Source organism: Convolutriloba macropyga, chromosome 7 (genome assembly GCF_964194025.1).
Source record: "Convolutriloba macropyga chromosome 7, txConMacr16.3, whole genome shotgun sequence".
NCBI classification, from domain to species: domain Eukaryota; kingdom Metazoa; phylum Xenacoelomorpha; order Acoela; family Convolutidae; genus Convolutriloba; species Convolutriloba macropyga.
The window spans coordinates 21,952,731-21,970,106 of NC_134474.1; the positions used below are offsets into that span (position 1 = coordinate 21,952,731).

Below are 17,376 nucleotides of genomic sequence, written 5' to 3' on the forward strand. Positions count from 1 at the left end.
AACTTTGGCAATTATTTTGCCTGATGGTTCAAAAGATTAGTACCGTCCAAAGTATATGTTTGTTTACAAAAATCTTTAATTCCAGATACAATGTTTCACTGAATATTAATTCTCTTGAATCCCAAAATGTCAACTGTTTTATTTGCGGTTCATTTGCTTGTTTTTTTTTTGTTTGGTAATTCCGCGTAAGTACGCAGGCGAGTTTTTTTCAACAAAATTAATTACACCTTGTTTTACTGCCACTTAACATTTCTTTGTATTTTTATCTACATCTATTATAGTTGCAAAATTTTTCGTGCTTTTATTTCCTCTTCTATTTCTAGATAGTTCACAATTACCAGCTGTTAAATCAAAGATTAAACCATTATAAAAAGAAGCTTACAAGTATAGGCGACATTAAAAGAAGTATACTAACCTTCATTTCTACCTGTTATTCTTTCTGTCAGTTATCCTTAGCACTGAATAAAAAATGATAATCAGCTAAAACCTAAATTTCAAGTAATGAAGTAATGAGTATAGGTTCATTGAACGAAAGCAATATTTTGATCCTATAATTTTAAAACAAAGTGCATTGTTATCTTTAGTTTTATATCACTCTTTTCTTTAAAGTTCACATAAAAAAATTTGTCTGTCTGTTTTGTTACATAATCGTAACGTTAATTATGTGAGATCTTTCCAAATAATTTTAGTTAAAAATTATTACTTTAAAATTTAATAACATTGCAACTACGTGGTTCATCACAAACTTGTATTACATAAACAATGAAAACTATAAAAATATTTTCTCTGTAAAGTATGAATTTATTATCTTGCCTTTCAGTGGTGCATCATCATCTATCATTAGAAAGCTTTCGTTGTTATCTAATACTTTTCTTAGATTCTTTTTGTAGATCTTTAATATCAAAATTATCAATAACATCTGCATCAGCTTGCCATGTTTCACTTTCACAAACAACATCATCATTTTAATTAACTGTGAGTCCATACCTGTCTTATTGTTTATTGAATAGTTGTGTTAAGAGCTCTGTTTTGTAACACTCATATGGACCAGGCATCATTCATCTGAAAAAACCATGCGAAAAAAATTTCTGTCTTTTTCTTGAAATTTTCAGATGTTTATTTTCAAAACAACTCCATTGAGCCGATTTTGAGATTGTCTATGTTCTTATCAATGCGATTGACTTTCTCTTAACAAATTCTTTTACGTAGTAGCAATTTTAATACTAAGAACCTACCGCACCACCTTTTACTGATGTTGAACCCAAACTTTATTTTAATCTATCAAACATAGCTGAACAGTTAAAAAAAGAACAAATGATAGCTATTAAAAAAATTTACAGTAAAGATAACAGTATAAAGAATAATAGAAGTTATTATGAAGCTGAGACATTGAATTATAGTAAAAAGATATAGATATTAGATAGTTGTTTTAGATGTAGACGATAGATAGTAAAATAGAGATAGGGACAATTTTGTTAATGCGGAGAAAACAGAAATGATATCATCATCAACAGCTACAATTAGAAAACCAACCTCAAAAGTGTTGACTGGAATGAGAATACGAAAATATCACTCCAAATGCATTTGATACAGCATTAATTCATCTCTCACTTTCAAAAACTATTAAAACTAGGTCACCAATAAAAAGAGGTACTTGCAGATATAGTCTATCCAAACTGTTTAGTGATATGTTTAATCTTTTATAAAAAAAAACAAAAAATGATAATATTGCAAAAAATTTTATGGATGAAAAAAATAGAATGAATTAGTTAAAGTTTATGACAGAACTCAGAAGAGTCAGAACATAAAATTGATTAATTTTACTTAAATTTTTGAATATCAAGATGTTTGCTGGAAATATTAATAATATTACGCTTACCCATTAGATACTTTCTCTTTGTACTTTATTATAAACCTTTACATTGTTGTACAACTTCAATACCCTTCCCTGTAGTCGCACACTGATAACTGAAGGAGTCGAAGAAAATACTTTTCTTGGATGTTTAGTTGAAATTGATATACCAAGATGAATGGCTCTATATGATGCTTACAGGATTCTTGTCTGCTCTCTTTCCAAAAACAACGCTGCTTTACCTACTTATATTCTTACAGAATTATTTTAAGACTTGTCTTCAATTTTTGCATCAGCTATTGATTTTTCTCGTTTATTTTTACATGTACTTTTAACATCTTGCTTTCGTTAGAGTTTGTTCACTCCAAGTATACTAGTTGTACCTGAAATTTTCTCTCTACAAACGCAATATGACCTAATTTAAAAATTTTGTAATTGTGGCTTTGTATTATAATAAATTAATTGACAAAAAAGTGGTAAAACCTGTTAAGTATAACCCTTTTGTAAACTAATACCTAAAACAAAACCAGAATCAAAAATTTTAGGTTAACCTAAAGTTGAACTACAAAAAAGAAGCTATATATTTATTTTACAAAAAATGAGATAAATAATTTTGTAACTACGTTGAGACCTCTGATTTTTTCAAAGATCAGGAACCTGTTGGGATTATAAATGGACCTTTTGTCAAATTAGCTGATTAGATTAATCATAATAATACTATCACTACTAGCACTCATATTTCTTTATAGCTTCAACTAATGCATGGCAAAAAATATTGTTAAAAATGTAGTTTAACTGAAAAGGTTGCAGACCAAAGTGTTCATTTTGATATCTCAAAGATAATGGATCAAAGATATTTGTGCTGTAACTACTTTTAAAGTTTCTACGATTTATATATGAACTAATGCTATGTGGCAATCCATTGTAATCTCTATTAAAGTTAGTAATTTCTCTGAGAGCGCCATTATAATTGATCATTCCAAATTAGCTTTCATTCCATCTTCAGGATAAAACTCACTCCCAATCTTACACAAGTTTCAGTTACATTCGTAACATCAAATTCACTTGCATCATGAGGTTGTCCATTTACCTCATTATTTTCAATTTCAACAAAAATTTATTGTGGTTTTCTATTCCACTTTCATTTCGAAGATCAAAAAAGAAATTAATTGCATTAAGTACATTTTTATACTTCTATTTTATAATATTTTGTTCTAATATTCTAATATTGCATGTACACACAAAGATGTGTCTCTATTTCTATTGTTCCATAAATGAAGACTTCACTCGTACCAGCAATAACCATAATTACGGCTATATATTTATTTGTATAGTATAAAATTAGCATAAGTCCTACTCTTTATTAGATCGCTTCTAAATCAATATCGAATTCAAATTGATCACAATGAACCATCAAATTCATATGTAGCTCTTTTTGCAGCAATAACTTTTCATTTAAGTTGATTATCTCTAATACTTTGATTTCCAAAAAAATCTGATGCAAATTTACCATCAGTAACTGTGATTAAATTGTACATCAATATCTTAAATCGACAATGTAAATTTTTTCAATAATTCTTTCGTCAATAATTTCAAATTTAATTGAACTAACGAATGAACGTGAAACATAGATTACAAGTTTAATATCAACATCATTAGCATAAATTCCGCCATCATTTTCTAATAGAGCAATTTCAATTTTAAGATATGAAACGCGTTTCAATCATTCTTTTGTCTATTAAGAATAATCTTTCTCTATAATAATAAATTACTAGTATCAACAGCACTCATTGTTGCAAGCATTATATTTGTAGTTTAGTCTCTTACTTTAATATATCATTCATAACAAACAGCTGTATCTCCGTTGAAGTCGTTTTTGTTGGCAAAAATGCCACCACCTTTGTTGACATAGTAGTTAAAGTTGAGGTTAACTTAAAGATTGAAGTACTGTTAAGAGAAAAATTATTCAAATGAAAAAAAACGCTAATTTCACAAGATTTGAACTGAATTGGAATTCCATTTTCATATTTGTCACTGAATTCATTATAATTAACTTTCTTTTGTTACATTTTGACATCATATTGGTTGAGGGTTTGTCAATTATATTGCCTGATGGTTCAAGAGATAAGTATCTGTACGATTACAAAAATTTTGAACTGAGATAAAATGTTTCACAGAATTTTAATTGTCTTGATTTCCATAATGTCAACAATTTTATTTGCGGTTCAACTGCTTCATTTTTTTGTTTCCTAATTCCGCGTAAGTATGCAAGCGAGTTTTCTACAAAAAAACTAATTACACCTTGTTTCAATTCCACATTACAATTCTTGTTGTTTTATTATCTACATCTATTATAGCTGCAAATGTTTTCGCGCATTTATTTCCTTTGTTTTTTCAGATAGTTTAAATTTACCAGCTGTTAATTCAGAGATTGTACCATCGTAAAGTAAAACTTAAAAGTATAACCAAAACAATTATATCCACATTCATTCCTATATGTAACCTTAACCTGTCAGTTACAATTAGCACTGAATAAATACTGATATTCTGAGAAAACCTAAATTTGACGTAATGAGTTTAGATTAATCGAATTAAGTCGTTTTGTTTTGTTTTATAAATATAAAACAACGTGTATTTTTAATTTTAGTTTTAGATCATTCTTTTCTATGAATTTCAGATAAAAAAATGTTGTCCGTTCGTTTAGTAAGACGATTGTAATGTTAGTTCAGTGAGATCTTTTCGAATAACTTTTCGTTTACCATTAATACCTTAACTTTTAACAATTATGCAATTGTGTGGTTCATAACAAACTTAAATTGCATAATCAAGCAAAACTATACAAAATATTTTTTTCTGACTTAAAAACTCCTTTTAAATAGTATTGAATGATTTACCTTTTTGTTGAAGTAGAATAATCAGGTTATTGTTGTCTCTAACGTTTTTTCTATCAGATGAAAAATGTTTTCATTGAGTTAAATCACATTAAAGTTTTTGTGTCTACATCTAAAAAAGTATTTATTTTTTATCTGGTCTTTTAGAGGTACATCATCAAGTAACATTAGAATGATTTCAGTGTTATCCAATTCTTCTGTTTTAGGTAGATCTTTAATATCATGATTACCTTTAAGTTCGGCATCAGCTTGCCATGTTTCGTTTTTATAAATAACATCTTCAAATTGGTTGAATAATGGTCCAATCATATATAATTTATCAAACTCTAATTGTGGAAGTGGACATCATTCGTCTGAAAATAACTGGGATTCAATTTCTCTCCATCTTTTTGTATTTTTCGGCTGTGTTTTTGCAAGACAACTCCATCGAACAGGTTTCGAGATTGTCTAAATCTATGTGTTTGACGTTCTCTTAACAATTTTTTTGTTCCATGTAGTAGCAACTCCTTCGATTTACTATGATTCTCTATCAGATCGTTTTCTTTGATCCGATTCTATATCAAAGCATTCTTTTTGAAAACTGGTGGTGTTTCAATCACAATTATGATATCAAAACAAATTTTATTTTTCGATCTTTTTCCGGAAACAACAAATACACCATGTCTGCCTTTATTTAAACACAATTTTTAAGTTTACATTTATGTTTGGATTGGGGTCAAGGAAAAATGTACGTGTTTGCTCTCTCTCTCTCTCTCTCTCTCTTAATAATTTCAATTGCTTTTAAACTCATTTTTGTTGATCTATATTTTTTTCACAATCACGTGTGGCCTTATTCTCTATTTTGCGCTCCATAAAAAAATCGTCCAATGATTAAATAGACAATTTTTTAAACGTTTTTTGGTTTCTTTGTTGTTTTTCTATTAGTCTTATGTAGAATACATTATACTTACAGATAAATATCGAAATCTGGTTTTAAAAATGTTTTAGAGGTTATGATGAAAAAGAACTAAGAGAATTCAAACTTGAAACGTCATCATTACACACTCTGATATAGTTCATCAGTGTCAAGCAAGAATGTTTTTACGCAAAAACAATAATAGTTTGATGAAGAAAACAAAAATAAAACTTGAGAGATTGGGATAGATACGATTGCGGAACTAAAATTATTTTGCGGCATAAGTAATTTTGCGGGATTTGCGCTTGTGTTAGATGACACGGATGATAGATTAAATAAAACAATAGTTCAGTATTTTACAGCTGGTAGAAAGTTTACAAATTATTGTTATGTGACAAAAACCAGCACAAATAGATTATATGTCAGGATGAAATTTGAAATAAAATATTTTATTCAATATAATGATCCCGCATGTTTGTTAACTTTGTTGCTATATTCGGTTTTAATTGCAAATTTGATTAAAAATTTTTTGAATTACAAACATGGTATAAAAAGGTACGACTCAAGAGAAGAGTCATTCATTGTTGTTGATAAAACAATGGGTTTTGATTCTAAGGTAGGAGAAAAAAATTAGATTTCTAGAATTCACACTTTTCTCTGAAGTTTTGTATTTCTGTTTTGTCAGATAATTGTAATGTTAGTTCTATGAGATTTCTCCAAATAACTTAGTTTACCATTAATACCTTAACTTTTAATAACATTGCAACTGTGTAGTTCATTACAAACTTATATTAAATATGCAAAAAACGTTACATTTTTTTCTCTGTCTTAAAAATTGCTCATAAATAGTATTAAAAACTTAACCTCTTTGTTTAAGTAGAAAATAAGGTTATTGTTGTCTCTAACGCTTTCTCTATCAGATGAAAAAAAAGTTTTCGTTTGGATAAATCCTATTGAAGTTTTCGTGTCTACCTCTAAAAAAGTGTTTATTTATTATCTTGACTTTTAGAGGTACATCATCAAGTAAATTAGAGCTTTTTCATTGTTCTTCATACTTCTGTTTTATGAAGATCTACAATATCAAGAATACCTATAAGTTCTGCATCAGATTGCCATTTTTCCCTTTTACAATTAACATCATTATTTTGATTGACTGTTGTTACAATCATATGTAATATATCAAACTCTAATTGTTGGAAGAATCGATGCTTTAAGACCTCAGATTTAAAACATTTACTTGGAACAGACTTCTTCCGACTGAAAAAATCTGGGATTCAATTTCTCTTTTTTCCTTGTAATTTTCAGATATGTATTTGCAAAACAACTCCATTGAACAGGTTCCGAGGTTGTCTAAATTCTTATCTATGTGTTTGACTTTCTCTCAGCAAATTTCTTGTTCCATGTAGTAGCAAATCCGTTGATTAATTATGTTGTTAAGAGCATATTTATTATGAAAACCAATACTAAAGAATCTATGATGATTCTCTATCAGATAGTTTTCTTTGATTTGATCCTATATCAAAAGATTCTTTAAAAAAAGAGTGGCGGTGTTTCAATTACATAAACATCAAAATAAATACTATTTTTCGGTTTGTCTCTTAAAACAACAAAAACACAATGTCTTTACTTAAACCCAAGTTTTAAGTTTCAATTGTGATTTGATTTGGGTCATTAAAAATGTAAGTGTTTGAGCTCTTTTAATATGTTCAATTGCTTTTAAACTTTCCTTGATAAACTATATCTTTTTTCACAATTACGTATGGCATCGTTCTCAATTTTTTATTTTCTAGAAAAAACTGTCCCAAGTTTATATAAACAATGTGTTACACTTTTTGTTTTTCATGTTTCTTTGTTGTTTTTCTATTAGTTTTATGGGGAACATTTTACAATTACAGACCTAATAAATATCAAAATCTGGTTGTAAAAATGTTTTGGAGGTTTTGATGAAAAAGAACTAAAAAAAATTCAAACCGGAAAAGTCATCATTACACCTTCTTTTATATGGCGCATCAGGGTCAAGCAAAGATTATTTTGTTGCGTAAAATCTGTAAAAGTTTGATAAAGAAAACAAAATTGAATTTTGAGAGATTGGGATAGCTACGACTGCGGAGTTATTAAAATTACTATCCAGTATTAGTAATTTTGCATCTTTCTAACGTTAAGGCTCTATTCGGTTTTAAAAACAAATTTGATGAAATATGTTTAAATTACAAACATGGTTTATTAAGGTAGGACCCAAGAGAAGATTCATTCATTGTTGTTGATAAAATAATGGTTCATGATTCCAAAATAGGAGAAAAAAATAGATGCCTGCAATTTAAAAAAATAATAATAAATGATGAAATAACCAGATTAATAAATTATTTAAAACTGAGATAAGTTAATGATGTTGAAAATAGTGTCAACGTTTTGAGGCCAATGTTATTCGTTCAGGCAATGGACCAATAAAGTTTTTTAAAAAGTTTTTCGGCATTTTAAGTTTCATATTTTCATCCATTTTTTCCAAAAGATTCTAATTTAAAACCATTGTTAATATAGTAGGCATTTTAAATATAATTATGAAAAATCTTGGAACAAAAGTTTAGGGGTTTAGCTTTAGGGAACATTAAGCGTCACCAATTAAGGAATATAAGGCTACACAACAAGTTGAACCACCCGTTTTAAGCCTGAAAAAGCAGGAGTTTTTTTTTTTTAAAAAAGTATGTGAATAAAAGCTGAGGTTTTTGAAGAAATTTGAAAAGTATTTAGACTTTGTGCACTGAGAGAGACATCTTTCTTTTAAAGATGTCAGTCAATTCAAATTAGATAATTTACCTTATGCAGACCCTCCGACGTTTTTATCTACTGGTAGGAAGAACAATGATTATCTTCTCAACAAATTAAATCCCCTCCCTCATTGATAGTGGAATTATTAATCTAATTAAAGAAGGACAAAAAAATCTAGAGGAAAGAATTTATTTCTATGCGTTAACAGGAAAAAGGGTTTTGTTAAAGATGTCAGTCATTTCAAGTTATGTCATTTATCTTACGCAGACACTAAAACTACTTGTAAGAAAAAAATAATTGTTAGGGACTCATTGATTTCATATCCCCTGATTAAAAGAAGAAAAATTAAGTTAATCAAAGATGGTTCTAATTTAGAAGAAACATTTTAGGTTTTTACTCATTAAAAGGGACTAAGGGTTTGTTTAAAGGTGTCCGTCAATTCAAGTTAGACTATTTATCTTACGCAGACACTAAAACTGGTTTTTTAATTAGTAGGAAGCATAATCATTGTCTACTCATTAGATAAAAGGTATCCGTCAATTCAGATTAGGTCAATTATCTTACACGGACACTAAAACATTCTTATCTACTAGTAAGAATTATAAGGATATTCTAATCCAGAGGAAAAAATTTAGTTTTTAACACGTTAGCATGGAATAAGGGCTTTGTTAAAGATGTCAGACAATACAAAATTGATCAATCACATTACGCAGACCCTAAAACGGTTTTATTAAATGTTCAGAAGTGTAATGATTATCTACGGAGCAAAATAGATCCCTTGAATTAATGGGGAAACATTGAACTAATTAAATATGAACATTCTAATCTAAAATCTCTTTTTTATACATTAAGAGAGAATAAGGGTTTTGTCAAAGATGTTAGTCTTTTCAAATTATATCATTTATATTACGCAGATCCTAAAACAGATTTATCCACTGGTAAGGAGAATAAAGATTATCTATTCAACAAATTAAATCCCTTGGTTGATAGGGGAAACATTAAATTAATTAAAAAAAGACATTCTAATCTGGAAAATTTAATTTAGTTTTTCACACATTAACAGGGACTAAGGGTTATCTTAAAGATGTCAGTCGATTCAAGTTAGAGTATTTAATTTACACAGACACTAAAACTGTTTTTTAATAAGGAGGGAGCAGAATGGTTGTCTACTCATTAAATAAAATCCCTTGATTGATAGAGGGAACGTTAAATCAATAGAAAAAAATACTCTAAGACAGAAGAAAAAAATATTAGTTTTTAACACATTAACAGGAAATAAGGGTTTTGTTAAAGATGTCAGAAATGGCAAGTTCGATCGTTTATCTTATGCAGACACTAAAATTGGTTAATCTACTTTTAAGAAGTATAATGATTGCCTACTCATTCTAGATTCTAATCCTGGAGATTCTAATCCAGGAAAAAAAATTACTGAGGAAATGTTAAGTAATCAAAGAAGGATCTTCTACTCTAGAAAAAAATTATTTTTTTACTCGACTTCTTGCAACTCCAGATGGCGTGCTGTCCATATTTGAACGGACTTTCTGGTTTTTTTCTTTTGTAGAACCTTCAGCGTTGTTTGCGAAAGTCCTTGTTTTTGATTTGGAAAGTTGTCTGAGCTAACAATTCTTCATGCATAAAAGCTGTTGATAGTAACCAGTCTTTGGAAACAATCAAATTTGCCGCCAGTAGCCGATGGTCCTGTAGGTGTCGCAGCCATTGCCCTTTAAGCTGAGGGTGAAGTTTTCTCGTTGCTCTAACTCCTTCCATTTCCAGATCAAGCTGAGATCCAAGCCGCGTCAAAATGTTAACGGTATTTGTTACTGTGTTTGCAAAACGATCAGATCTACTGGAATCAGAGTGTTACTGGTAGGTGGCTGTACATCTTTTTAGATTAAGCTTCGACTTTGACTCTCAGTCTGCCAAACCTTTTGCAAAGTACGTCCCAAGCTTGACAATATAGCTGAGAGCTGAAACCCAATCCAGATATTGCCTCTTTTGACTGACCAGCAAATCTAATCTTAAAGCAAAGCAAATACTGCATTTCTCAGTACCGCTTAGCCGTTTTTGATGCACAATGATATCAATTATTTCTGCCACTCGAGCCACTCCAATTGGTCTCCTGAGAACTCCGTTAACTTTTATAATCCTCTTGGATCACCAATCGTTTGGTAAACTACTGGTGGGGTAGTTTGGCATATCGCAGCTTGGCATTGACTGTTACAAGATTTGTGCTCGGGACTTTGACTTCTCTGTCGGTTTTGGAATGCTGACGTTTTTTGCTGTTGGAACGCCTTAGGCAAATGCGTTTGTGTTTCTGTCACCATAATGATTTAGGGACTTCTTGTTTCCATGAATACTCGAGTCAGGCAATTGCATTGAGAAGAGTAGTACAGCCGTTTTGAACAGCGGGGGTGGTTTTCGGGTAGGCGCTCCAAATTTTTTGCAACGGTCCTGTGTGTCATTTCTAGGAGGGTCGAGCAGAGCACGTGGAGATTGTGGCCGGCTGGGGCCAGACTGTTGGGTGACTGAATCTGCCAAGCCTGCCGTTTTCTCTAGCTTATGTCTTGTGTCTTGATCTAACACTTTCTATGTCTTCTGCCTGCGACCTAGATGCTCTTGCACTTTTTTTCGTTTGTTTTCGAGGTCTCGCTCATGTTGTCTCACATGTAGTTCGTCTCGCTATAGTCTCTACTTTACTTTAGATGTTAATTGTGTCCCTGTTATCTTTGTTATCGTTGCTGTAGAGGTAGATCTAATTGCTCTTGCCGTTGACATAGTTCATCAATTTTTCTAGCTCATATTTTTGCGAGCTCCACTTCAATCTCGCGCCTTCTTGGTGAACGTGAGAAAACAATACTCGGTTTTTTCCTGCTTCGGTGTGCATTAGAATGCCTAGAAGAGACCTCAATGTTTTCTTCGAAATGTTCCGTCACTCAGTTTCCCATCTCAACTAACGTTTTGTTTAGTTCCTTTTCACTTGAAGAGATTGATGATGCTAGAGATCTGATTTCCACTCTCTGTGGTTTGGCAATGCTGTTTAGTTAGACCTGGATAGAATCTCCAATCTTTACTAGAAATGTTAAATCCTACAACTCAAACGTCCGGTGTGCAAGTTGAGTAATCTCTGTGTTTCTTTGGTCTAGTTTTATGATCTTTTCTAATGTTAAACAATCTTTGCTTCAGAGAGTCACTTAGGTTCTCTGCTTCGCAATCATTATTCACAACGGACAATTCAGCATGAATTACCTCACATTCTTGCACCAGTTGGTGCAGTCGGAGAGTATCTTTCCCATGGATAACAATTTCGTTGCGGCACTGTTCAATTTTTCCAAGTTCTGGTATTTGTTCGACCAAAAAGTCGAGTCTTGTTCTTTTCGCCCAAATTTCGCTCAGTGTTAGCGCTGAAATTTTCCGAATAATTCGGCTTCAGTAGTCGCCTCTGTCGCTATCTGTTTTCTTCGAGGTCATCGTAAGTCTCAAAAAAATATCGATATGCTCTTTCGGCAGACACTGTTTTTTTCTGGGCTAAGTGACTATCCACATTAGCAAGATGTCTGTCAAAAATCTTGAGCAATTCACCTTGCTCATTTTATAGTCTCTTGAATTGTCCTGACATGTTGAAGTCAGAAGTTTCCTAATGTCTGTTGGGGTTCCTTCCAGCAATCTTGAGGATTTCGTTCTGCTCCACCAAATTGAACTGAAGATTCGTTGCTGCTCGTGTTGATGTCCGGGTTGGCGGACCAAATGTCGCGGCTGTTGCAGAATCTCAGCGGAACCGAATTATCAGAGCCTGGTTCTTGAGTTTAACGCCGCCCTGGTTTTTCACTCATTTGAATTGTCTGATAATCTCGTCGAATCAATTAGTAGCTCGGTCTTATTAAAAGAGTGTAACTGACTTTTGATTTGATCAAATTAAAGTTAAGATTATCCTAAGTGATAAACTCTTTCCAATCTTTAAATTCCATGTAATAAAATTTAAAAGGCTTCAGTAAGTTTTAGTTATTTTGCCAATTTTTTTAAGAAAGCTCAAACAACTCAGAAAACTTTTTTCCGACTTTAGTACCTAGCAACTTAAACTTGACAAAGACTAAAGATGATCACGAATCAACTTATAGTCAATTTGAAAACCAACTGATCTAGGTAACAGCTTCTTGAGGTTCTAAATTTGAAACAATTTCACTATCCAAATAAATGGTTTAAAGTTAAAAAAATTTAAATGTCATTTATAACGTCATCATAAATTGCTCCTGGTAGGTTAATCAAGTAAAAAAATTTATGCCAATATTTAAACTGTAAATGTCAAGTATCTGCGCAGTATGGTTTCATTGAAAAACGGCACCAAGGGTTATTACGTAGCAATGGATGCCTTCAATATATTGCGTGAAACCACAAGCAAATAACCAAGAGTTCACTTAATTAACATAAGCGGATATTTAACTATAAATAGAAATTTGTAAAAAATGTAATTTTGCACTAATTATGTTTTGATAGCCACACTTGTGAGTCTTATTTAAAATTGTTCGCGGTGTCCAGGCTGAGACAGTTGGTTGCTCAGGTTTTCTATTCAAAAAATCCGGGGCGGAGGCGGGAGGGCGAACAGCTTTGGAGTTCAAACTTGTGAAGCTTTCAGTTTCAATTTTTTTTTATTTCTGACAAATGAAATGTTTTTTAGTTTCAAAAGTTAGTTCTTGCTGCCTGATGGCTCTTTCTTATGATTTGAAGTGGGGCCAACAAAAAGTTCATTGAACATTATCAACAAAATTTAAAAGTATGATGCGTTAATTTTGTAACTTATAATTTACTCTCATCTTCGTAAAGCATATGCCAAAGAGAAAGTTAGCGATCAAGCATTGAGCATGGGGTCAGTTACCAAGGATTGAGGTTAGAAAAATTTAATAACTGTGAAAACTCTTAACCAATGAAAGCGGGATATAGCCCAATATGTCCACATTGAAGCGAACTGTGAAATCGTATTTCTTCCTGAATTCAAAATAAAAACTTAAAAAGGTAAAACAAATTGCGTCCCAGATATTGCTAACGTTGTTGTGTAGTTATTTACTCATTAACAACGATCTGTGAAAAAAAACCCTATCATCTTTTTGTTAAGTTGTCACTGCCAAAATGCCAGAAAAGCTATGAGTGCGAGGAAAACACTTTTTAGTTATACTGCTGGCCTCAGATACTTAAAAGACGGGGTAAATCGCGTGACCACGTGTATAACCAGAGAGTTCAAACTCTTGGTAATTGGTTTAGTATAAATGCAAATTAAATTCAAATAAGAATAAATAAGTTTTTGTTAAACAGCATCAAACAGAAACCGAGCTTGAAGGGATAGAGTTATTCTAAGGAGCTATTAAATTAATGTTAAGATAGTACATTTTCGATCATTCTATTTTGCTTTTATAAATTAGACATAAACTAAAAGGTATTAGAGAGCGATATTTGGAATTTATATGGAATTTTCATTGAAAGTTTTACGCTAAATATTGAGTTTTATATGAATTAGAATGATTTTTTTTAGCCAAGATCTTGTACCAAATGTTTTTAGGTTAGAAATATATCTCAAGGAGTTAAGAGACGAGTAAGGGGGACAATGCGATAGTGTGTATCAAATCAGCAAGTTACCAGGGATCAAAATTGTTGATGGTTGAGCTCCTTTTCTACATGTGGATACGCAGTCTCTAAGCTCCTTTTGGTAGAGATAACGATATCGTAGTTCCAAAAAACTAATTTAGTAATCTCAAAGTTGCGTGATATGATCACGTTATGATGTTATGCTCATTTTCACGTTTGTGATCTAAAATAATAAGTACTCAAAACTACTTAGTAATTTGTTCACATGATATAGTTGACTTTGTCCAAATCAGATTTCTGCTTAACGCACTATAAAGTAATTCTCAAAATAAAAATAGATTATCAATTTCATGGTACTGATTGTAGCACACTGTAGTACATAGTCATACTAGCTCATATATGATGTGCATGATTTCTTAGAAGTCATACAAGAAAATAGAAATTTCTTCAAGAACTAATAAAAGCCGCCGATTTTGACTATATAGAGCTTCCTATATCATCTTGAGACAAACGCAGGCAAGTTTTAGGCATTTGTTTTAAATCAAGAAACATATGATTTCCTGGGTTTCGTAAAATCAATATATATATATATATATATATATATATATATATATATATATATATATATATATATAATTTCCAGGTTTAACAATCATATATTGTTTGCTGGGTCTATAATTTTTGAATAAATTGCTTTTTTTTCAGTTACTTAGGTATTGCGAGAGGTTAATTGTAATTTAAATCCTTGATTTTCCTTAAGGATCATATAGAATTTCCTAAATTTTGTACAAGGATCCTGCATGATTTCCTGAATTTCATTCAAAAATTAAATACGATTTCCCGGATTTTATACAAGGACCTTATATTATTTGCTGGGTCTCATATTTCTCCATAAATTGTTTTTTTGGTTGTTTGAAGTCGTACGAGATGTGATCTGTGAATAAAATATAGTTTTACCGCAAGAATCAAATTTTATTTCCTAAGTTTGTTGCAAGGATCATATAAGATTTCCTGGCTTTCGTTCAAGGACAATATATGATTTCCTTGGTTACTTGCAATTTAATTTCAGTTATTAAAATTGTGGAAATTGTGTCAATTTTGGACTTATCATCTCTGAAGATTGGTTATATACAATTTTTTTCCATCAAACTGCGCCCCTCATATCTTTTCACCCAAATTCCAAATTTTATTTGCGGATTGACCAACACTGGAATAATTAGCAAGAAAAAATGAGTTTTACGCACAAACACGCAGTGCTCATCGGTTTTCCACGCTTAAGCTGCAGCACTGTTTATATTTTGTTCGCAATTGCCTTTTTGATCGTAAACCAGCGACCAAATTGTACTTTGAAAAGTCATGAAAAGATAAACCCATCAAAAGATCTTGTCATCAATTATTCACGTACAACTACCACCATGGACCCAGAAAGTGGCGCCGTGCTCAATTGTGAAGATTTAAAGAAGTCGGTGATGAAAACAGGTAGATAGCCTTTTACTTTAAGTTAGTTTTATGTTTTGTTACCTACGTCTATTCATTACAATCAAGTCAAATAATGCTTTTAATTAGTGGCCAGCCAGTATTTGGTCAAGCAAGCAACCCAGAGGCTAATAAGTCCAGTTTTGGAAACGCGTTCAAAAGTAAGCCAAAAGTTTTAAAGATAGCGGCATTGTAAATTTGATTAGTGGAAAGGGGAGGGGTCGGGGCTCGCAGTGGGGCGTTTTCCCGCCTGCCTGTCCATCCCACAGCAGATGAAGGGTGACAGACATAGCCATGAAAATGGTCGGCTGGGGCTCGCCATATAGGTCAGACCTCGACTTATGAAAAAACCGTGCTCGACCCAAAATATGTATGAAAAGACCACGCTCAATCCAAGCTGCCTCTGAAAATACAAAAAAGACTTTATCTCGACCCAGTTTTTAGCGTCCAGACTTCAGCGCGACCCAAAATTCTGCTTCTCAAAATTAGCTCTACGCAAACTGTGCTCGACTCAAAGTAATAAATAACAAATAATTGGGTCCAGCTGTAGACAAATATTGAGTCGTGCAAAAGTCTTCCTGAATCTGCTCTTTGACTCAAAAATTTTCACGTGCAAGTTTATTGCTCACCATTTTTGCTTATAACATAGTCAGCATAACCGCTACTTCATCTGCTATTCTGAGAAGCCACTAACCAAAAAAAAATGCACTTTTTCAATAAACGGCAATTCAAATTTAAGAAAAGAAGCAGCTGAAAATTGTCAAATTTTCATCATGGCTACCGAGAAGACGCCAATTACACCTAAACCACCTGGTTTCAATCAGTCAAACATTTTGTCAAAAGACTCCATCGGCGAAAACTTCTTTATCTTAACAGTTGACCACATTTTAAAATCTTTTGGCTCCAAGTTCAGAACTCGACTTATGAAAACACCATGGTCGACCGAAAAAGTGGAGTGAAAAGACCGTGCTCGACTCAAAATGTTTAGCTGGACCTAAGACCTCATTTAGATTTCCGACCGACAAAAATTTTGATGCCGAACTTGAACTCGACCCAAATATGATGCTCGACTTTATATGATGCTCAACCGAAAATCTTTACACTGGACCTGAAAATTCACATTTGTGCTGAAAATTGGCTAGTAATTATAACGTAGTCAACGGGTTTGACCGTTGAAATTGTTCAATAATTCTAAAATTTTAATGAAAAACGAACTGTGCTATTATAAACATACAAAATAAAACGAATTTAAGAATCAAATGAACTAAACTATAACACACTCAGCTCACTGCCGTTGAAAAGTCGACAGAAATTATTGTTTCATAATATTTTTCGCAAATTTACACCTCTTTTTCGCAGGCAGAAAGCTTGTTGCAACACTAGTTTGGTGTTGTTGGTGGATGCTACACATCTACAAAGAAGTATAGAAACATTAAATATTTTTAATCCCTGAAAATCGAAACCCTCAACTCAGCAGGACCATGCTCGACCTATTAAAAGACCATGCTCGACCTTAAAATTTTATGAAAAGACTTTATCTGGAACCATGAAAAATTTCTACCTCGTTTCTAACTAGGATCTGGAACATGTAATTACAGTCAATATTGGAATCCCCTAAAATAAAAGTAAAATCATTTCATGAGTCTAATCCAGGGCACGTTCCCAGCTGTTATTAAAATGGACTGCTCTACAGCTATCATGTTTAGTCTTGCTCTGTTGCTGTTTTTGATTGCACAGAAGCAGAAAAACGTCTATGAAACACAAATATTGCAAAGAAGGCGATTTGAGCAAAAGATTGCTCGAACAATTTTGACTGATCTTCAATATCTTGTAACTCGGCCAATGAAAAGTTTTCCAACGATCCACGAAACGACCAAAATAGGCCCAATTTTCCAATGAAAAGTTTTTCACTTCAATGTGTA

The 17,376-nt window shown here is 32.0% G+C and overlaps 1 protein-coding gene across 7 annotated transcripts in view; it reads left to right on the forward strand.

Moving 5' to 3' along the window:
• Positions 1–17,376, forward strand: part of LOC142342701 (uncharacterized) — a 257,026-nt gene that overhangs the window by 50,299 nt on the left and 189,351 nt on the right. For 3 of the 7 annotated variants that reach the window (XM_075394207.1, XM_075394201.1, XM_075394202.1), the window contains exon 2: positions 14,897–15,457. The exons of 1 other annotated variant lie outside the window; for it this stretch is intronic. In XM_075394207.1, coding sequence (XP_075250322.1) covers positions 15,208–15,457 — 250 coding nt within the window. In that variant the 5' untranslated portion in view covers positions 14,897–15,207. Of the gene's footprint in view, positions 1–14,683; positions 15,458–17,376 lie in introns of all 7 variants that reach the window. 3 more of the 7 variants (XM_075394205.1, XM_075394206.1, XM_075394203.1) reach the window with 2 other exon arrangements.